Below are 23626 nucleotides of genomic sequence, written 5' to 3'. Positions count from 1 at the left end.
AGTACGTATGTATAGTACAATATGTATGGATTGTTCACACATGCACACCAATATACATTTTTAAAAAATCTATATTAAAAAAAATATGACTTCAAATGATTTTTATCACATAAAACTAAGTTCAAGGGTATCACTTTACACATCTGCAAAAATACAAATCACACAGGTCTCATATCTTGAGTATCTATTATCTACATGACAAAACATCATACCAAAACTAATATAATAATGGCAACAGTTCCTGCAAAACCGGTTTCAATTATTTAGCAAAAAGGATCGAAACTGTTTTTTAAAAAAAGAAAAAAACAGAGCACAAAATTCAAATAACACAATTGTTTGCAAACACACCTCGCCTTGTGCTGGAATATTCCTGTGTTTTTTTTTTTTTTTTTGTTTGTTTGTTTTGGACCAGATTTTTAAGATATCACTTCAACTTTATGCCACTTTTTGGACTCTGTTCAATCCCATATAAGTTGTTGGCGTTTTAGTGACTCCCTGCGGTTTAGAGCAGAATCATTCTCGATCCCGATCCAGCGCATGTATCCTATCTCCGTGTTTTGGCGAAATTCTTTAAAACCCACCTCTACTTTACAGCACTGGAAAAAAAAAGCTACGAAAGGCAACCGCTAACCAGAGTAGCAGCGAGTCGGGAGGCAGGCAGGCAGCGTTACTTTCAAACTGAGTGATCATTACTGTAAATGTGGGAAATGATGGGGGATAACGTACACCATTCGGGAATCTCGGATTGAGGAAAAAGCTGAACATTTATTTTTTCTACTGGATCTGATTTTTTGTCGTCTTTTTTTTTTTTTTTTTTGAGGGGGATTAATTTTTACTTCAAAATGCCATTTGCCAAGAGGAACGTGGAACCCCAGTTACTGTGTAGACATGCTATTCCCAATGATGAGGGCTTGCTTTTTGAGGATCTTTGCACGGTCAATAATGTGTCGCTGTCCCGGACCCTCAGACAGCTCTCAGACCTGGCCAAACACGCCTGTTCCTTATTTCAGGAGCTGGAAAATGAGATCATTTTCACGAACAAGCGGGTCTGGGTACTGCAAAGCAAAATCGGCAGAATCCAGCAAACTGCCGGCAGCCTGGATCCCAAACAGGAGGCAGTGCGTGAGTATCTGATTGTGACATTTCTATTAGCTCTTCCTCTGAACTTTGTAAAATTGATGATGTCATTCTTTATTAATTGCATTGTAGATTAGCTTTATTTAATAAAAATCCTTCAACCTGGGAGGTTACTGAGGTTAAGGGATTGATCCCTGGAAAAATGAGGACCATTGGTTGTGGAAAAATAAGGGGAGTCGTTCATTAATCCCTTGCTATATTCATATTATTATAATTATAATCGCAGTGCCTTGGTGGACCTATTGTATAACATGTTATTTGTTCTAAATGCATAATATTAATAACAGTCAAATTCTTATTATAGGGGATCATGAAGATACTGTATTAATAAAACATTTGTGTGCGCGGGATAAGGGGGGCGTGTACAGTTTACAGCGCTGATGGCAGTGGCACCGGTATTTTGCATTTAGCATTTATGCTAGTACCATGCCAACAACCCTCTTATTCCTGCAGGTAGCTAGCTATAATAATAATAATAATAATAATAATAATAATAATAATAATAATAATAATAATAATATGATTTTAACCTTCGATTTGCGGAATCATGACAAATATTTTTAAGCAAGTTGCCTGTACCCGGTGTTGATTCCATTCGTAAACATATGCAATGCCAGTGCAGAGAAAAAACAGTCTTTCCCGGGCGGAGCGTGCATCAGTCTCCAGATAAGAATTGATATATATCCATATATTTACCCTTTTCATGGAAAGCTTCCTAATTATTAATCGAAACAGTACCTATATACAATAGCAGAACACTAAATAAATATTACCTGGATTTCTAAGGCCAACGCGAGATTTGGAAAAATGTGCCTCCGGTGGACAGGTTGCCTCGGGTTATTTTTAACTGTACAATATTAAAGTCCAAATGCAAAGAACAGCAAAAAAACAAAACCAAAAAAAAAACACACCCTAGTTTATAACAGGTGGTGATTATTCATAGTCGGCCATTGATGTTAACGGTATTTAATACTTATTTAAGCTCTATTTACCCCCACCTACTGCAATTCCTTGCGATGAGAACGCAAATGATTCCATTCCAGAACTATTTAAATAATGATGTATACAGCATACAGTACATGTTCCAGGAGACAGTGACAAGCATAGCAAATTACATCTCGAATGAAAATTGGATCATTCAACGTACATTACACTTTAATCCCCCCTGTAAATAAATACATTACAGGTATTACAATGTGAGACTTAGACATGCAGTTGTCCTGTAAGCAATGGCTTGGTTCCATTACAATGTGTCAAGTTTTACAGCGGTGCGCTCTTCTGCGCCAGGGTCCAGATGCAAATTAAGCATCCACAGTGACACACAGTACTGCAGCTGAGGCAGAAGTGTACATCAGATAGACACAGTATTTAATAGAGATACTAAATGGGTGCTTTCTATACAGAGATGAGGTCTGTAACCCCTTGTTGGCTATCACCTATTTTAAACCTGCTTCAGGTTTTCCAAACAGATTGTGGGTAGATGGGGAATTAGACCCTTGGAGGAGGGGGGGTTATAATAAGAAGCTGAATAAGGGAGCCGTCTCACCGTTGTACTATTTAAAATCCAATGTAAATGAAGGCTAATCTGTTTACATATGGTATTATATATTGCACATTGCATGTTACAATCTGTCAGTGGGGCCTGCTATTTTATTCTGCTGTCACGATGTAGCAAGCAGAGTGAACCAATGCCTATAAAAAAGGCTAACAAGATACTCGGATACATTGTGAAAAGTGTTGAATTTAAATCAAGGGAAGTAATGTTAAAACTGTACAATGCACTTGTAAGACCTCATCTTGAATATTGTGTGCAGTTCTGGTCACCTCGCTATAAAAAAGATATTGCTGCTCTAGAAAGAGTGCAAAGAAGAGCGACCAGAATTATTCCGGGCTTAAAAGGCATGTCATATGCAGACAGGCTAAAAGAATTGAATCTGTTCAGTCTTGAACAAAGAAGACTACGTGGCGACCTAATTCAAGCATTCAAAATTCTAAAAGGTATTGACAGTGTCGACGCAAGGGACTTTTTCAGCCTGAAAAAAGAAACAAGGACCAGGGGTCACAAATGGAGTTTAGAAAAAGGGGCATTCAGAACAGAAAATAGGAGACACTTTTTTACACAGAGAATTGTGAGGGTCTGGAATCAACTCCCCAGTAATGTTGTTGAAGCTGACACCCTGGGATCCTTCAAGAAGCTGCTTGATGAGATTTTGGGATCAATAAGCTACTAACAACCAAACGAGCAAGATGGGCCGAATGGCCTCCTCTCGTTTGTAAACTTTCTTATGTTCTTATGTTCTTATGTTCTTATGACATTTAAATGTATGTTATGTAATGTCTTGCACTGTATAAGGTACTGTATGTATACTTACAAATATGCCGTAACAAACCTGAAGGGTTTGTTATGCTTCAGTTTGATTGAAAGTTGATGTGAAGATGATTTGGCTTTTCAACCCCTTTAGAGAAGGTCCTTATATAGCTAAGACCCCCAATCTCTCTGTTGGGGAGGTATTTTCACTAGGTGGCAATACTCAGGTGGGATGGCTTGTTAAACTAGTCACGTGTGCTACGCTATATTGTAAAGTTAATCTGGGGGGGGGTGAAAAAACACGTGGCATTGTACAAACAAGCCTATGTGGAGTCAAAGCCGTCAGAAAGAGGCTTGCTTCTTTTCCATTGGCTGTGCAGCATGCAGATCTCCTTGGTCATATAACAAACACGCTGGGGGCTCTTTCACTTCCAGAGGACTGTGTTCAAACCTGGCTTGAGTCACAAGTGAAATTAGTTGTGCAGTATTCAATTGAGTGGGAAATTAACTACAGCACCACACAACTGGCCCTGTATTAAAAGAGGAGCTGGAGACTGTCCCCTCAGGGCAGGCACTGGGCCGTGCATGTGGAGCAATATGCCCTTAATAAGAAATAATACAAATTATAATAATCTTTGTGTTTTACTATAGCACATTGCAGGCACTGCAACGTCTCAAAGGGCTTTTTATATAGCAAGTGCACGACAGAGCAAAATGCAATGGTTACAGTATGCAATGAATTTCTTCATTTGTTTGGACTATTGTTCCCTCAGAAACAGACAGAGAACATCAACACATATTAAAAAAATACTGTATATTGCCCTGTTATAGATCAACATAATATGCCAATTTATTGCAAAATACAATGTACAGTGCTAGAGACTTGAATCTTTACACATATTTCTGTATATGTCTCTGGCACACTACCCCCCCCCCCCACCTCCCCCCTCCCCCCCTCCCCCCTAAAAACAAATGACAAGTTCTTATATTTGCCTAACCATGCATTACTACTGTAATGTATTGCACACCAAGATACTGTGTCCAAAAAAGGTTTTAAACCGCAGTACACTGCAGTAATACTATAAGTATTTTTTTAAAGGGGAAACTCCCTTTGTACTCAGCAGGTGGGGCTAGTGAAAGCACAGGTTTCCTGTCTCCAAGTATTGGGTTCTTGAGAAACAAACAACAGTCAGCTTTTCTGATGCTGCATAAGATATCGTTTAGAGTTTTCTACAGATATTAAGGTCCCAGGCTGTTAATAGTTAAAATTACACTGCAGTAATTACCTATTTCTCTACTTTATAACAATACTATCTGCAAAATAATTTACTGAACTAAAACTGCAGCATATTATTGAAAGAGTTTTTCATTTTTTATCATTTTATAAGTAGGGCTGAGGGGTGGGCTTCTGTGGCCTGGCTGTGAAAATGCATTTCAAGGCAGGTTCTGCCCATTGGGTGTTTAGATATGTGAGGAACCCAAGGTTCTGCTGTGTGAATTGTAAAAGAGGGTGGGTGTTGTGGGTGTGGTTGAGATCTCAGTGGTTGGAGCGCTCATCACAGGGCCTGGTTTGAACTGGCCCTGAAGGGGGATCCTGGGATACTCCGGTCTCAGAACTCTTAACCTGACGGTGATGTGATGATGATGTTACATCAGGAGTTAGCAAGACTGTTGTGAAGACTGCTTCTCATTAAGACTCTTGCAGACTGTTGTTTATTTCTGCTTTATTTTTATTTATTTAAAAAAAAAAAGAACTGTTGTCAATTCGAAGTAAAGAGCTTCGAGAATATTGCCTAATGTTATTAAATCCATCAAAGCAGACTTAAAAAAACTTGTCTTTAAATAACTCACACCTTAAAGCTTTGTGAATAGGGCAGAGTCCCTAGCGAGTCCCTAGAGTCGCTCCAGGGTTCTTCAGAAACGTCCTCCCCCTTATCTGTCTAAATAATTGAACTGCCTTGTTATTGTTAAATCATTACAAAGCAAAGCACTGTGCCTTACCGTCTTCAAACAAATTAGAACTTTCTTAGCTTTAAACATATTTATTGTAGTTCAACTGCTTCACAGTAGTTTTCTTGAGGATACAGTTTGGTAAACAAGTGTGTGTGGTAACTGGTAATAACTGATAAACCATGAAAGAGCCTTTTGTAATTGTTATTATTACAACTGTAATGTTAAATATGAGGGTTTGGGTTGACCATTTGGATTAAACGGCATCATATAAAAAAGTTATTTCTGAAACACAGTGGATAGGAGTGCTGGTGAGACTATGCTTGTCTTTCCTTTTCATTGGGCTCATCCAGTACTGTAGATTCTTTCCTTGGGGTTTGTACAGTATGGCTTTGATGAGCTGCATTACATTCCCCTCGCAACACTGTATTTAATATGCAAATCTGGGATTGCATACTTCCTGGAATAAATCATGCTGTTGCTTTCTGCTAGATTGGAATTACATGTTAATTTTGCTGTACACTGCGCAATACAATGTGATCTGTAATGTTTTGGATGTTTGGGAAATCTTAAATAAAGAGGTTGTGTAGAAAGTATAACCAGCGACTTTATCTCCACGCAAGCTTGTTGACCCGTAAACCCTGTGTTATTTACAATCTGGTAATTATGTCTAGTTGTGCTGTACCACACATGAATCGTTTTTGTTTGTTTGTTTGTTTTTTATTTTGCTCGCTGTGTCTCGTTTGATAGCCAGAACAAGCAAACAAACGTGCCTTTCTCGGGAGATCGTTTTGGGGAATTGCGTAAGTAAAATGCTCTTTCTGTCTGATTATCTGCTTTGTTTCCCAGTCAAACCTTGTCCTCTGTTTCTTTTACAAACAAATGTTGGCTGAATGGTAAACTTGAAAGGAAAACTTCAAAAAATAAACTCTTCCAGAATAACCCTACTATTTGTAACTTCAGAAAAATCTCAGTGACAAAAAACAAACATTTACGGATGCACATTGATTTTTATATCTGTTGAAATTTATGTTCTTAGTATTGTATGATAGACAAATAATTGTTCTACCATATTTACCCTTATAAAGGGTATATATAAAGAATATTTACCGTATTCATATTTTTTTGTTTGTTTTATAAAAAAAATCACAACCACCAGATTATTAAGGCTTGTGCATTGATTAACCAGTGAGAATGCGCTATTATAGTAGATTGTTTAACCAATCAGGAAGTAAGAGGACATATTTTGCCAGTGAGGAAATATCTGTAATTTAAATAAGACTTGCCTATTACATAAACCAGTGACAGAGAGCAGAACACATTTACAAGAAACCAACAAACATTTTCTGAAAACTGTATTTAGTTAAGCAAAAGGGAAGAAAATAAAAAGTAAACTCCTACTGTAACTACCCAACCTTGGAGTCTGGAGTCGGGTAACAGCAAACGGTAATTGTTTGACAATAAATGTAAAGATGATGAGTGGAGGCATGTTTTTAAAAGGGATGTTCACTGAAGGATAAATGCAAGCTGGATGCTCTATTGTAGTCAGTGCTTGTAGTTAGCAATACAAAATGTTAATACAATAAAACAATTCACATTATGGCAGTGCTTTCCTTGGTTTCTATATTAGCCATATGTCTCTAGGGCATTAAAAGGAGGTCTTGCAACTAAGCAATTTACATACGTTTCAGCTTGCAATCCACATTTTTTATATTGCTAAATTAGGTGGGAGATTTTTTTATACAGTATTTCTTCTTTTTTCCAAGATGTCTGGCAACCCAAGCTGAGTTTTTGGATTTTTAGGCTAAAGGCTTAAAGGGGGGAGACTGTAGCTTAGTTGTGGTTGTATTGTACCTTGACAACCACACTTGTCACTAAAAAGTATTGACCTCTCTGTTCTTCCAGTTGAGCTTTATTGCCCAGCTCCCCCATGGAGTTCTGTTTAGTGGGTTCCCTTAGTTCATACCTTTAGATAATAATTACCAGAGGGTCACATACAATTGGAGGCCTGAATTCTGTGATGTCATATTGGGGATAATTTGACTCCACAAGATTCTTAGTGATGCTGATTCTGCAGTAGTGTTGTTTCATGGTGCTGAGGAACAATATTTTCTTTATTTGATTCAAGGCGTTAGGCATTGTCTTTTCTTTATTTGATTCCAGGCGTTAGGCACTGTCTTTTCTTTATTTGATTCAAGGTGTTAGGTACTGTCTTTATTTGATTCAAGGTGTTAGGCACTGTCTTTTCTTTATTTGATTCAAGGCGTTAGGCACTGTCTTTATTTGATTCAAGGCGTTAGGCACTGTCTTTATTTGATTCAAGGTGTTAGGCACTGTCTTTATTTGATTCAAGGTGTTAGGCACTGTCTTTTCTGGAATTGGAAGGCATCTGTCGGCTAATGACCGGAGTGTAGACAGGCCTTTGAGCCGTAGATTATCCAACTTTAGGATTATGCAATGAGAGCTTTTCATGGCTTTTAGCCACTGTACAAGTATATATACTTCTGTGGTGTCTCGTTGAATTCAGGTTAGAAGTGGCAAGTCAAAGTGACTTAAATAATGTGTGAAAAACTACTCCTTAATTAAGTTATAATAGGACTGTGCAGTATAAGTGCGACTGAAACAAAAGCCTCAGAAAAAACAGTTACTCTAACTCTAACAATGTTGAAAACCGAAAATCATTTTAAGACTGCCATCATGGGTTATAGGGTTGTTGCTGTGCAGCCTGCACTATAGGTGTTATTGCATTAATGTCTCAATATTGCTCTAGATCACCTGACATGGCATCATGTTTGAAGAGAATAAGTTGCTTTACAGGCACCTTATCTGTTCTGTTTACATTTTAGCATGTTGTAATAGCTGTCATTCTCAATATTATTGAGTTTCTTAGCCTACAGTTAGTGGTAACCCAAACCCCCTCTACAACTCAGAATTTCCCATTGATTAGTTTTGAGAGCATGCGGATTGTTTTCCCACTGTGTTGTAGTTGAGTGGTTAAAGTTACTGGTGTGTGTTCTGACGCACTTCTCATTCGGCATGGTACACAGATGTGTTTGGTGTTTGTAAAACAGCTGGTGTGATTGTCCCACCACTGTGTAAATGATACCCCTCCAATATACCCTTCAAAGCACATAGAGATCTACAGTATATTCCTGCTCTTTCTTTGATCATAAGTGTGACCAGTCCTTGACAAAAAAAAAACCTACTGTCTCTTCCATACTTCGCAGAGGACTGTCTGAGTTTCTGCAGACACACATTATCAGGAGGCTGGTTGTTTTGGGCCTGGTAATTTTCCCAGAGCACTTTTCAATCTAACATAATTTATTTGCAACAGAAAGACTTTTGAAATCAGACATGTAGCAGCTAATATAAATAACTTTTAAAACTAGATTGCTCTACTTTGTTTATATACTCTATATATATATATATATATATATATATATATATATATATATATATATATATATATATATATATATATATCTCATTACCCAAGGTGTCTTTTTAAGCACTTATTAAATTAAAAGCTGCAAAAGTAGCCCTACAGGCTCATAACAATGAGGTGTCAAATTTGGAGAGAACTGAGATCCACCCGTGTGATTTAATCCCAGTCTACAAGGAGTTAAAGTCAGAATGTGTATGCCTACTCATTTTTAATTTTTTTTTAAGCCGCAGTTGAATGGTATTTGCAGTTTGAAAGGAGAGTGAAATATTGCCATAACTCCTTTTCAATGGTGGAGATTTGAATTGTTTGTTGTCTTCTGCAGGTCACTTCCAGGACATGATTATTTTTAAGATCCATGCCGGAGATTGACATGGAGCTAATCTGCTGGGAAAATAGTACAAAACAAATGGAAATATTTAAAAAAGCATAGCTGGCAGGGCATCAGGGTTCAGTGGCAGAGTGCAATGAGCTGCCTGTACTGTATGGAATAAGAAATAACAAAGCTTTGGGAAAGGACTAAGGTGATGTATAGAAGTTTTAGCTAGCCTGGGCACAATTTGTATTTAAATTATTGCAGAAGAATGTTTGCAAGCTGGTTTTCCCTGCTGTAGTGAACTATATAGATTAATGTAGTGTGAGATTAAGAGGACACTCCATATGTGTGCACAGTTCCTATGCATGAGGACACTTGGATTGGCTCTCAGCTGAAGCTTTATAAGCTAAGCACCACAGTGTTTCTCCACACAGTGTGCTGGGCTATAGCTCTAAGAGAGGTTAAAGGAAGTTTAATGCTGAGCCAACTCAATCTTTTCACATAGCCACTGCATCGTGGATGCACATTCTGTACAGACTCTTCATGTTCTTTGTTTAAATACACACAATTATTCATGTCTGCAGAAGATAGACACTGCGGATGTAGCTGTTTTGCTCTACGCCATGGCCTTGTTTAGGTACTTTTCTTGAATGGCAAATACATTTTTGGAACAGAATAGCAAACATTCCCCTCACTGTAACTCTGTAATGCAAATGACCTGGCAGACGATCACTAAAACATAACGTGTCTAACCTGAAATCTTAATTGTAATCTCTCTCTGTGGTTTAGAAAACAATGCAATCAGAAGTTACAGTCCGTTGCTATGGCTTTAAAGTTTTATTTCCTGTGCTGCAGTGACCCACAGGCACGTTACAATTGTGATGAAAACTGCTCAGGACTTTCTTTAGCCAACTCATCGAGACTATCAGAATCTGCCGATATCGAATATGGTGGGTATAGGTCACAGTGATTAACTTTTTCATGATTTAGTAGTTACAGCCGTAGCTGAGTATATAAGTTACTGACGTATTTGTTTACTACTGTATAACCATGAAACAAATCTCCAAATGAACAGTCTACAATTACACTTTCACACGCTAAACACTATTAATCTGCACTGCACATAACACATACTCTTATCAAGGTAGCTTTGTGACTCCCAACGACATTCTAGCGGCAATGTATATATCCACCTATTCAGAAGACTGTGGAATATTGCTCATGCTGCTAAAATGTAACGCAAGCTACCGTTTGCAATTGCCAAAAAGAAAATCCCTCATAAACACACAGAGGTGGTCCTCACCTTGAAAAAGTTTTTTCCAAAAGAATACCATAGAATTCTATTCTATAACCTTTTGTGAGTTGTACAATTACAGTTTGTTTGTAAGTACGTTTTAGCTGTTAGGGCACTACACTATCCTTGAATAGTGTCGTGATGTCTGGTTGATGGGACAAAATGGTCACTGAAAGGATATGATTATGCTATCATGAAAACATTCCAATATCCCACAGTGGTGGTCTAGTGGGTGTGGGTGTGGGTGTGGATAGGAACTTGATTTCTGCATGAGAACCTTTACAGTGTCCAGTGGGGTTCAGAGTGACACACCACTTATGAGACCCGCCTCCTTAAGATCCTGCACAATCTCCATGTAATCAGCATTACACACTGGGCTGGAAGGGGCGCTATCTGCTTCTGATATTAGTCTGGGTGACGAGAGATGGCTCCAAAGCCATGAGCCTGTTTGCTGCCCACTCTGGTGATACTATCTTGTGAGATATACAGGTGGTACAGTCCTGGGTTCTTCAGAACAACCCCGGAAGATATCTGAGTTGTTAATCTGATTGAAAAGTACAATTGGCATTTATGAGTTAGTCATAATAAGCAGAAAGGGATTTGGGTTGGGTACGTTTAATTGTACAGTAAGTTTAGTGTTTTTTTTTTTTTTTTTTTTTTTTTTTACAGTAGGCAGTATGCTGTTGTTACACACATTTGCACTTAAGCTTAGTACATTTAGATCGGTGTTGCCTGAAAATGTGTGCTTCTCTTCTTTTTTAAGTTCAGATTGTAGCTAAAGCTCATGTTTTAGCAGAACAAGTCACAGTTCAATCTTATTCAGTTACCTACCAGTGGCTTTCCTAACTTGACTTCAATGGTGACTCTACCAACATCTTCCTTATCCATCAAACTTACCCCACCCCCCTCCCCTCAGAGCCACTGTTCACAGTATGCTGTGTTTAGACAGGTCTCGTTCTTGACGTGCCAGGTTGACCCTGAGGTACTTGTTTCAGTTTATTTTGGTAAGACTTGTAACTTGATTTTTGCTAATGAAGCCAAACCTTGTCAGTAGGGGTAGGGATACTTGGTTGATTGCATAAGAAAAACCACAACATTCAGTAGAGAGTAACCTCTTTGCACTTCCAAGTGATAGTCTGGATAGCTGGAAATGTGCCAAATTCTAGTTCCTCACAAACTAGAGCCACTAGAGGCAAAGCAGGTTCTGAATCTAAAAACAATGCACAACCCGCCCGCTGTACCTTCTCCAGCCCCAACATTCCACACACCACGCGGGCATGGCAGATAGCTTTGTTTCTCATCTTATATGCTTTTTATAAAGTGTTGTTTATCTATTATGTAAGGCCCAGAGATCTCATATTACACCATTTGTGTGAATTCAGTCATGGGTTTAATATCAGTGCTTGGTAGGCCTTTGAATAAGCATGCTAACAATTGCTTCGTGGAAGCACTGTCTAAAAAAACCTGCTGCTAACTCCCTTCCGTCTAGTCCCCTTGTTGTCATTCCTTTTTAAGGCCTTATAGTTTATGGTTAGTATTGGAAGCTAGGAGTTTCTGGATGCTAATCCCTTCTGGGTTTACTGTTTGACCCTAGGGTCAAAGTTCAATCTATTGAGAGCTGGTCTCCATTTTCCAGACAGTCTTTGTGTCTCATTTGAGTGCATAAACTAAGTAAATAGAATTTAACCTATGAAGTGGAGGTTTTAAACAACAGTGGTTGCATCAAGAAGCCAAATGTTAAGTAACCTGTTAGGTCTGTGATCATTTGAAACCCCCCCCCCCCCCTCCCTCCAGTTGCAAGAAAAGATCAATATAAGAGAAACTCATCTGGTTTTCAGCCAGTGAGAATTTGTACTTTTAAATCAGGTTGCCGATGAAGCATTTGACAGTATTATATGGTTATTATCTCTGCTATTGTACCACTGAGATTTATAAATCCAAGACATTTAGGTTTGGTGTGGGAATAGTGTTTGAATTAAGTTTTTTAGGGTGTAGTGGATATGTGCTTGGCCCATTGCTGCTTTTTTGGCAGTCTGAAGGTGTAATATTTACAGTGGTTTGCAAAAGTATTCACCCCCTACCAATAATGTCACATTTTGTTTTTTCAAACAAACTTTTTTTATTGAAATCTGTAGTGGTTAAACTGAATGCTGTTATATGATGAGGGGGTTATATGTCGGCAAAACTTGCAAAGAAAATGTACAAAATGAAATTTACTGGTTGCCTAAGTATTCAGCCCCTTAAGTCAGTACTTGATAGAAGCACCTCTTGCAGCAATTACTGCTATGAGTCTTTTTGGATGCATCATTTACATGCTTTTTCGCAAACTCCATACGTGCTTTAAGATTGCGCTTTTTGAGTAATGACTTCTTTCTTGCCACCCTTTTATACAGGATAGCTTTGTGCAGGGACTCCCATCTCAGACACATAACTTTTCAGATCTCTCAAGGTCATTGTTGGCTTCAGAGTGACATCCCGAACCAGTTTCCTGCTTGCCTGGCTGCTCAGTTTGGGAGGGTGACAGATCTGTGTAGTGCCTGGGTGATATGATGCATCTTCCACTTCTTAATGATGGGCTTCACTGTGTTGAGAGGGATAATCAGCGTCTTTGAAATTTTCTTGTACCCTTCTCCTACTCTGTGCCTCTCTACCACTTTATCCCTGACTTGTTTCAAAAGCTCCTTGGTCTTCATGGTTGCTTTGTTGGATCACTATGTGAGTTGCAGCTTGAAAGTCTTTATATACCTGAGGGAAATTATATACAAGTTAAACAACTTTGAGTACGTACAGGCTGACCTTTCACTAATCAATTCAAACAAATCATTTGCACCTGAGCTGATTTAGGGCTGCAGTAGCAAAGGGGTTGACTACTTATGCAACTGCAATTAATCTGTTTTTCTCTGTAAATCTTACATATTTATATTCTAAATGCATTTTCTAACTTTATCACTGTGGAGTAGTTTGTGTAGATTCTACATGTAAAGTCTAATTTGAAAGCGTTGTGGAGTACGCTCAGGTGCCAACAAAATGTAAAAACTTTGCAGGGGGGTGAATACGTCTGTAAACCACTGTATATGTCCTGAAATGGGCTGTTGAGGTTGCATGTGAGTGTCAAGGTGAAATAATTTAAAATATCTGTACAAAGTGCTTCTTTTCCAATCATAGCAGAACCAATGTATCTCACAGCAGCTGGGGTGAGGTGGCATGCATAACTGGATCAAGGATATAGGTACATATTCAGCTTGTCTGTTTGAGCTGAAAGGGTCCCTGTGAAAATGTTGCATTCTGCTTGTCTCTAAAATGGGATCCTTCCTTGAGACAAATGGTGCCCATATAATGGGACCTTTCCCATCATTTGGTATCTTCACCTTCTAAGTTTAATACGTGGTGAAAGTTTCTTTCTGCAGCAGCATTGCCCAAATCTGTTTTTCTGGAATTGCTATATTGTTTATTGTGGTGTTGGTTCATTTGATGCTCTATTAGTTGGTGTGTTTTATGACTGTGTTTTATGACAATGAGTACATTTTCTTTGTTACAACACGTTGTCACGGGGCAGAGTTAGCTATTAAAGTCATCAGCCAGAAAATCTACTCTGACGTTTCCCCACCCCTTCATTTTGCAGTCTACTTTGTTACTATATTCTCACTTGTTATTTCGCTCTTGCATATAAAAAAGCATGAAATAGTAAGGTGAATTGGTGAACTGTGTGTAGAGTACATGGTCTAACCATGAATGAACTAAATTATTAAATTATTGAAACATGAAATAATGAGGGACCAAATGTGTAATCGTGAACCACTTTCCCCCATCCTTTACCTCACTTATTGAACTTATTTTCCTGTGCTTTATATACTATACCTTTACCTTCCTCTTCCATGCTTTGCTATGCTTTTACCATTCTATACTGTACCTCTGCAGACTTTCAAAGGACATACCTCTCCCCAACAACAGAGTATAAAACCAAACATGCTACAAAAATAAAACATACATGGAATTCACATTGCATATTGCTAATTTTAACATGTAAATAAAATACCTGCCATGTTAGTAATTGCTATAATCACAAACAATTTCTGTGTGTCGCTGGCTACCATTTCTAACGCATTAAACAGCATGAACATGAAGCTGATAGGAATTGGAATTAGCATCCATTTACAAAGACAAAAGGATCCATACTGTGAGATATAAAATGGAGCTATGTAACGTAGCTTTCTTCTGTAGTAGCACAGGAATGCAATAGTTACCAGCACGCTAACTCTTTAAATAACTTAAAGGTACCAGCCCTTAGACATTCTGATATAATCAGATGTTGCATCTTGATTTTGACCCTATTCCAGCTGCAATGGATCAAACCCTTAAATCATCAGGAATTGAATTCCATCTTGTTTTGATACTACCTGTTGTGAACTATAGTCCAGTATGGCTTAAGAGTGCACTGGTATCTGTTTCCTGGAATGACTTTGCTGAAATGAAACTGCTGATAACAAGTTTTAATGCAACAATAACAAGCATTCTGTATAGTTTATCAGCATTCCCAGTCAGCCAAAAGCAGGGAAAAAGATACAAAGATGGGTATCATAGCTGTGATCATAATTTTAAAGACATCATGCCCAGTGGCACTGGACCAGTTTTTTTAGTCGGGCTGCTGAAAGCCATTGAACAAAACCGTAACCTTGGTATATGATGAAGCAGCTGTTTAACTATTTAACTAAAAAATGCTTTAACCACAGTCCTTGCAACAATGTTTACAGCATGCTTACCACGAAACGTTTAGAGCAAACAAACCGAAGAGTAGCGCATAATGCCATAATCCACTTAAGTACTGAAATTTAAAAATGTTTACTTGTAAAAACAGGTTGAACAGTTGTATTTTATATACAGTAGTCATTGTTGACAGAAGGCTACAAAATGTCACTGTGTACGTGTGTTTGTAGTATTGCTCCACAAAGCAGCACCCCAGTTAGTGGCATTTGGATGAGCTGATTTTAGCAGGTGGTGCCGCTGAAGAATCTACAAGAAAATGAGACATTCTTTTTTTAAGGGCTTTTTCAATAACTGTACTGCTGTATACAGTACAAGCTTCTAATGTGTTCCAGTTACTAAGCGACTCTTGTGAGATTGCAACCATGCGATTTATAAAATATCCCGCCCCTGTTGTGACAGTCAGCGCTGATTGGTCTATTATCTTTTGTGTTCAAAAGCCATGTAAAAAGACACAGTGCACTGCACACACAGCTCCTAAGATTCACCAAACTAGCAGGTTTATCATTGTACTTCATGCCAGGGGGTTCTGCCGCGCCCCGGGTACCCCTCGTTCCTGCACCCCTCATCATGCCACGTAATGAGAAGTAGCAGTGCCTTACTGTTTTGGAGCGAAAATGTTTTAAGAAAAAAAAACATTTAATGGATGGAGTGACTGAAAACAGAAAAATACATTTATTAATGGAGTCAGGCGCTTAGAACAAACGGTTGGTTTGGAACAGAGTTATTCACAGGAGCTGTAAACTGTTCACAATGTGATTGTCACCAAACTTATGGATCAAGAAGACAAACTTTTCGGCTTTTTCGAGAATTTCCTTCACCTGTAAGATGTGGAAAAGAGCAAATGCCATCATTGTAATGTACAAGATTTCAGCTCAGTTATGCAATTAAAGAATATCCGATCGTACAGACTTAGTATAAATATGTACAAGTTTGGAGAAGGAATTACTCACTGAGGCACTCACTTGTTTACAGTGAGTTACACTTACACAATCCTCGGTTGGGAACAGAGTGTTTGTTTTATAAATAATATTGTCAAAGCCCTGAGAATGACCTCGGTTGTAAGCAGCCCCAGTTTAATAAGACCTGCATGGTACCACCAAGAAGAAAAGGCAGGATATAACTTACTCTCTTGTGGTTCCACATTGCTGAATTCCCTGCATTTATTTGAATCGGCCAGCTGATTAGAATAGGATTCTGTATGGTTACTGGTACACTAGGTTGTTTTAAAAAAAAAAAAATCATTAGCTTTACAGTTCTAAAGATCATCCAGTTAAATAAGAAATGTGGAGAGATTTCTTTCAAGTTCCTTTTGCCTGGTAATGAGTGATAGCAGGCAGCAGATGACCCTAGCAGCTCTTTGCAGATGTCAGTCGGCAACTGTGGCCAGCTTAGAAGAGGCCATGTGCATTCAACAAGAGGCAAGAGGCAGCAAAAACTCAATATTAGATGTGTGCAGTAGAATCTTTTTAAGAATAGGTGCTCCCTGAAGATCCCTTTCTCTTGTAATGAATGGTGGTGTTGATCGACTCACTTGGGGTTCGCCTTTTTACTCTCCCTGATGTTTGAAGTTTATTTTATTTAAGGGTTTTACTGTAGTCATACATGCCAACAGTCAGTATATGGTCAGAACAGTCCCGATTTCTTAGGAAATGTCTTGTGTCTCAATGCATAGGGAGAAAGTCCCTATATGTATCCTTGGAAATCATTAACAGCTCTGTGAGTTCGCTCTCGCACCCTGTAACAGGGCGATGTTACATACATGGGTCGTCACTGAGTAATACTGAACCAGACACACAGCAGCGGGTGTTGACACACTACCCAGGCGCCCAGATTTAATAACAACACAGGCCTCGACACTAAGATCGTGGCATGTCATATGCAGACAGGCTAAAATAATTGAATCTGTTCAGTCTTGAACAAAGAAGACTACATGGCGACCTAATTGAAGCATTCAAAATTCTAAAAGGTATTGACAGTGTCGACCCAAGGGACTTTTTCAGCCTGAAAAAAGAAACAAGGACCAGGGGTCACAAATGGAGATTAGACAAAGGGGCATTCAGAACAGAAAATAGGAGGCACTTTTTTACACAGAGAATTGTGAGGGTCTGGAATCAACTCCCCAGTAATGTTGTTGAAGCTGACACCCTGGGATCCTTCAAGAAGCTGCTTGATGAGATTTTGGGATCAATAAGCTACTAACAACCAAACGAGCAAGATGGGCCGAATGGCCTCCTCTCGTTTGTAAACTTTCTTATGTTCTTATGTTCTTAAGATACCAACAATGATAATCCTACTGCTGGATATAAAAAAACAAAAACAAAAAAAAGCTAAAAATAAGTTTACCACACAAGGCATGCACTAACCTCACTAAAAGAGACATCCCGCTCCAGGAACCTACTACTTAATGAAACCCTGTCTATACTTGGTTTGGAATAAAATCCCCTAAACTAACCTAGTGAAGTCCCGGCTTCCTCCTGGCGACTCCGGCCTCTTCCTGATGGCCTACCGTCTTGGAGTGGAAGGGTATCGTGTAGCTGTTCTCTCCACGGGGAGGACACTCTCCTCCTTGATGTAAACACAGCAATCTTTTGTTCAGAGCCTGTCTGTATGGCAGTGCACGCCCCATCAGCCAATCAGGACCTCCCAATTTGCTCAGCTCTGGACAAGCCTTCCTGTTTACCAAAGAACCAGTCATATTGGAGAAGCATATTGTTTCCTCAGTGCTGCTGCAATATGATTTGATGTGTATGATTTTGAGTATAATGTGGGAGCCAATGAAACTTGAAGAACTGAAGTTAGCTACACCCTTCATTTGCATACAGCATTCGTTGATCATGGTTCCAAGATTAAAATGAAAAAAGTCAAAAGCGAAAAAAAAATTCTTACCAAAATAATAATAGAAACTGGAAAATGTATAAAAACTAGAACGAAACAAACAAATGTATTAATGTGGTTTCAAGAAAATGCTACATAAATAATTAAAGTATTTAATCATGATGGGAGTTACATCTGGAGGTATCAGAAATAGACAATCCCTGAGGAAATTGTCAACTGGATCACTTATCAATCAATCAATATTTATTTTATATAGCGCCTTTCATAGTGGACCACCATCACAAAGCGCTTTACAAGATAGTGAGGAATAATGCATAGTACATTAAATACAACAGTAAAAAGCTATGCAAATACATTAAATAAGGCTTGGATGTGAATTCTAAAAATTGTGGGTGCATGTATCATACGAATAAGATGGAGTGAAAAACCTGAAATAGCAATTTAGACTACATCTAATAATAGAAATCAGGCTTAAAGAGCATTGAAAGCAAGAGAGAACAAGTGGGTCTTGAGAGTTGATTTGAATTGAACGACTGTGGGACTTTATGCTGTGGCTTTAGGGTTTTAATAGATGCATTGGGATTTGCACAGTCACTCCCCACTACTGTCCCACATAAATGGAAATGTTTAGGAGTGTTTTGCTCCTAACTTCACAGTAAGCTTAGTTGGTTGTGTCATCACAATGCAGGTTTGAGTCATCTTTTAACACCCTTCACCTGATGCATGTCATCTCCCCATTAGAATAGTAGCAACTACACAAAAAAGTGTTGACTCATTGTGACAGGGTGCTTGTGTCACAAGTGTAGGTAACCGCTGTTCAGGCAATGCAGAGAGACATGGGAGGTGGAGTTGAAATGCCAGCACAGGTTTAATAACACAAAAGTAAATTATCAGGTCACGTGAAAAAGCATGCAACTCATAGGTTAAATATCTGTGATTTTATAACAGCGATACAACATTAATGAATTGTCAGGTTAATACCTACTACAGTACATTATTTTAAACCATTTGCTGGTGAATTCATGCTTTAAATGTATCTAGCACCTTCTAACACTGAAATCAGACAAGTTATTAGATTCTGTTTCTGGTACTTATGTTTCGTTTTGATTTTGCCTCCAGTTTCTAAGTGGTCGCCAGCAGTGGTGTAGTCGAGGGTATACGCAGGTAAACAGCGTTTACCCACTTCTCATGTAAGGGATACAGAGTTTACTAATTTCTACTTTCCTGTGATATGTAAAAACTAGGTTAAAGACAAGATATTTTATATCCATTTTGATTTTGTTTGGCAAGCCTCAGAAATATATTTAAAACACACACACACACTTAAATGAACTCTGTATAATAACAAGGAGGTTGCTATTCTCTCTTCTACTGTACGCGTAGAGCTACAGGTCTGGGCAGCGCATATTTAAAAAAAAAAAACTTGCTTATAATACTTAAAGAAGACAGACGTGCATCAGAATGTATCGACGCTGTGTTTGTTTGTTTTATATGAGCCAAATCTGTGATGGTGGCATAATCTGCCTCAAATGATCTCCTCACCTGCAATTCCCCAAATCGCAAATAATGGAACGTGGAGGACGTGAACGTGAAGCTACTGTCTTTGGATGCTAGTGACTTTATAGACTTTATGCTGTGGCTTTATGGTTTTAACAGATGCATTGGGATTTGCACAGTCAGTCCCCACTACTGTCCCACATAAAGGGAAAGGTTTAAGAGTGTTTCGCGCCTCTAACTTCACAGTAAGCTTAGTTGGTTGTGTCATCACAGTACAGGTTTAAGCCACAAAGAATTCAGAATGCGCCAAAGCTGTGTTTGTTTGTTTTGTATGAGCCAGATCTGTGGAAGTGACATAATCTGCCTCAAATTATCTCCTCACCTGTTTCCCCCAGAGCTGTTGAGGTTTCAACACATATTAAAGAAGAACAAATTTCAAAGCAAAAACAAAGAAAGAAATAGTTCAAATATATACAATAAATTACTTGCATCAGGATGAATTTACTTCTGCATGGTTTTCAACTTACATATAGGCCTGTAAAAGTATAGCTAGAGCATGCTTTGCAAAAGAAAAATTACCCAAACCACAAATGAAGTAAGCCCTTCTCTTAAATGACTATGGCAGCCTAGTCAATGCTATACAACTACAACTGCTCTAGTTTGGGAATCCTAACAGCAAATTTCTGGCGCAGGTAATTTGTAAATAGTCTTTCATGTAACAATTTAGTAATATTTGAACTTTGCTGGCCCATTGTCGCAGAACATTGATACAAGTCACTTGTACTGTGTTGGATATCCTTCTAGTTTTGTCATTTTCACTGTGAGCATACTGGAGTCATTTTTACAAAGTTTTGGTACGAAATGTTGTAGAAGGATTACATTGCTTTTGCTTTTGAAATCTTAATAAAACAAATGTTTTGATCATATACTGCTGTATTATAAATCTTTTCCCTTAGAACCTCTCTGTAGCAAAACATTTCAACATACATTTTTCAACAAACTGGTAACATAAATGCCAAATGGAAAAATGGAAACCATAAACACTGGGTTAAAAGCGACAACAGCTACAATAGACTGTCTGAACTAGATGAAAGCAAGGCAAGCCATAGATCTTTCAGTGTTAATATATATTGTATGATATTATAATATATTGTCTTTTGTTAAACGCTTTCTTGAGGTGACGTCTTGCAGGGCTGCCTGAGCATTTTTAGTGTTGAGGAATGCTTTGTCTGCTTTCTGTATCGCAAGCTTGCATAAAAAGATCAACAGCGACTGTGCTCCTGAAATGTTAAGAGGTAATCCTGTGACAAATAGAGATGTAAAATGTGATGTCATAGTGCAAGATTATGAAAGGACAAGGACTTTTTTTTTTTTTTGGAGAAATCATGTTACACAGGAACTCTAATTACTTTTACTGGACTATCTTACATAAATCTGATAAGCACAGTTAGCTCTGTTTTTATATAAGCTTGGGTTTTGGTTCAATATGAGACTGATGCAGATGTACAGCTTTGGCCAAAAAGATTTGCATAACCTAGAATTTTAGGATTGAGACATATTTTTAAAAAATATATAAACCTATATCAACATAACTTAGATATTTTGTAATCCAATTTAACATGATATTGTAATTCATGTAATTAACGTTGTTTTAAACAAATAAACAAAATACTGATTAGGGGTTTGTATCAGGTTAATTACAGTCTGCTTTGAACTCCTGTTGCTTATCGAGTGGAGGGAGGATGATGGGGAGGAGGAGCACATGCTAACCACAAGCCATCAAATCCATTAATTTATGGCATCCTATAGGATTTCACCTCAAACATTACTGGCTGAGCTGAGTGTGTTTGAAGTGGTTTTCAGTGAACTGTTTGTTCAAGTCAAGCAGTTAAAAGAGCTGAAAGTTAAACAAAATGGGAAACCAAATACCTACACTTTGGGGGCTGTGAAGCATTCTTGTACGTGTGTTTTAAACTGTGTTTGAAAGTGTTGTCATGAAACAACATTTTCAGTCAAGAGCTTAGGGGAAGGAAATTATAATATTTTTTAAAAGAGGAGGAGGGAAAGAATGACCTACAGGGGGGGGGGGAAAATCCATGTCGTGTAGCCCGCACCTGAACGCGACCATTATGACAGATGGAAATAATTAATATAATATCCAAAACCAAATGTTGCAAAAGTCTACTGGAAGCCATGATAGTAGTACACATTTTTTAATTTTGTCAAATTTTCGTTTTGTCAAAGTTTTGTTTGTGGAGGAACTGGCACACCCACAATATAAAAAACTACAAAATGGTATTTAATTCAATATGTTAACTTAACATTGTTCTGCAAGTTTCATTCGACTGTTATGAAGCAAAATTGTTAATTCTATAGGGTGATGCAAAATACCACAGTAAACAACCAAAAGTACTTGAATCATATTGTTTATTTTAGTTAGTTAGGGGTTTGTATCAGGTTAATTACAGTCAAAACAAGGACAACAACTCTGCACTAACAGGTAACTTGATAGGTGTTAGGGTTGTCTGAGAGTGATGGGGAGGTGGGTATACACTGTATAGGAGACACAGGACAGAAGAGGAGCTATAACCCATGTTAAATCCTGTTATAGACCGATTATCATTAGAAATGTGTGTAGCAGTGGAGGGAGGATGGAAATTAACAATTGTAGGACCCCCCAAAAAGGGGGAAAAAGTACACAGAGGAAAAAGAGTACACAGAACTGCAAACAATGCAAGGTACAAAGTCAAAAGGAAGTTTTAGAAGGCCACCCCAAACAACCAAAAACGGGGGGAGAGAAAGGGGAGGGAGACGAAAGAGAAAAGACCTGAACATTGCTAAGGGATGCGGAGCTCTAGCTATCATAAAACCAATTTTCCAAAAATTGTTTTTTCAAATTCCACAGGCAATGAAGAGAGTTTTTAAGCCTTCCAAAGGGAGAAAATGGTCATGCTAACCACAAGCCATCAAATCCATTAATTTATGGCATCCTATAGGATTTCACCTCAAACATTACTGGCTGAGCTGAGTGTGTTTGAAGTGGTTTTCAGTGAACTGTTTGTTCAAGTCAAGCAGTTAAAAGAGCTGAAAGTTAAACAAAATGGGAAACCAAATACCTACACTTTGGGGGCTGTGAAGCATTCTTGTACGTGTGTTTTAAACTGCAGCACAACTTACTGTAAATAGTGGGCCATTTAGTACAGCACATCTGTATGAAACACGGGGTCTGTCTGGTGTCCTGAGGGAGCTTGGCTGCATCCAAGTGACCGAAAGTAATCGCTTCCCCCAGTGCTGCCTGAACAGCTGACTTGGTATGGGCTTGGAATATCTAAGCTAACCCATTCTCTTGTTGTTTAGATTGACTTTGTATCACCTTCTGTTTCAGTCATCACATCCTGGTGACTTTTTAAAAGCCACAAGTTTAAAGTATCCCTGTGGCCTGGTTTCCAAAGGATGTATCAGTAGAATAGCCCCTTTAAGTAATAAACAGGGTGTTCCTGTAATACTCATTTATTCACTAATTTACCTCTTTTGTTTTTTTTGTTTTCCTTTTGTTTCTCCTTATCCTCTCCATTGTTATTGTTAAACAGTACTTTAAACCTGTTTACAGAATTATCTGCAGGCCATAAGCTTTGTTACGCAACACCTGCAGAGCTGTTGAGGAAAAGGGGAATGGCTGAATGGGAATGGGAAATAGCTCAATGGAAATAGGAATGTCTTTCTCCATAGTCTAACAACCTGAATTAGTGTAGCCTCCAGGCTTGTAATTCACATGTCATGCTATGTAATTTCAATCAAGTCACATCGCATAATGACCCCTAAAATAAGATAAGCTTTAACCTTAATATCTAAGAATGGCAGGCACACTGATATTGACAGATGTAATGCACTGTGACTTTGACAAACTTTAACTTTTTTTTATCAAAACAATGTATCCCCCCCTCAAAAAAAAAAAAAAAGAAAAACTACCCCCCAGCTCAGAAGCTTCGAGGGCCTCAAAGATTTCTTGATGAGTGGTGAGTTTAACATTTGAGCTTGCGAATAACTAAGTGTTGTGTGACTTCTGGGGGCCAACACTGTAAT

The 23626-nt window shown here is 38.3% G+C and overlaps 1 protein-coding gene across 2 annotated transcripts in view; it reads left to right on the top strand.

Moving 5' to 3' along the window:
- Positions 1-635: 635 nt before the first annotated feature.
- The window catches only part of LOC121327921 (Nance-Horan syndrome protein-like), a 142896-nt gene continuing 119905 nt past the window's right edge, over positions 636-23626 (top strand). The window contains exon 1 of one of the 2 annotated variants that reach the window (XM_041272266.1): positions 636-1122. In XM_041272266.1, coding sequence (XP_041128200.1) covers positions 843-1122 — 280 coding nt within the window. In that variant the 5' untranslated portion in view covers positions 636-842. The remainder of the gene's footprint in view (positions 1123-23626) is intronic. The other variant, XM_041272267.1, reaches the window with a different exon arrangement.

This window comes from Polyodon spathula, chromosome 15 (assembly GCF_017654505.1).
Source record: "Polyodon spathula isolate WHYD16114869_AA chromosome 15, ASM1765450v1, whole genome shotgun sequence".
Lineage (NCBI taxonomy): Eukaryota > Metazoa > Chordata > Actinopteri > Acipenseriformes > Polyodontidae > Polyodon > Polyodon spathula.
The sequence above is the reverse complement of the archived record's forward strand: the minus strand, read 5'-3'. Positions and strand labels throughout refer to the sequence as shown.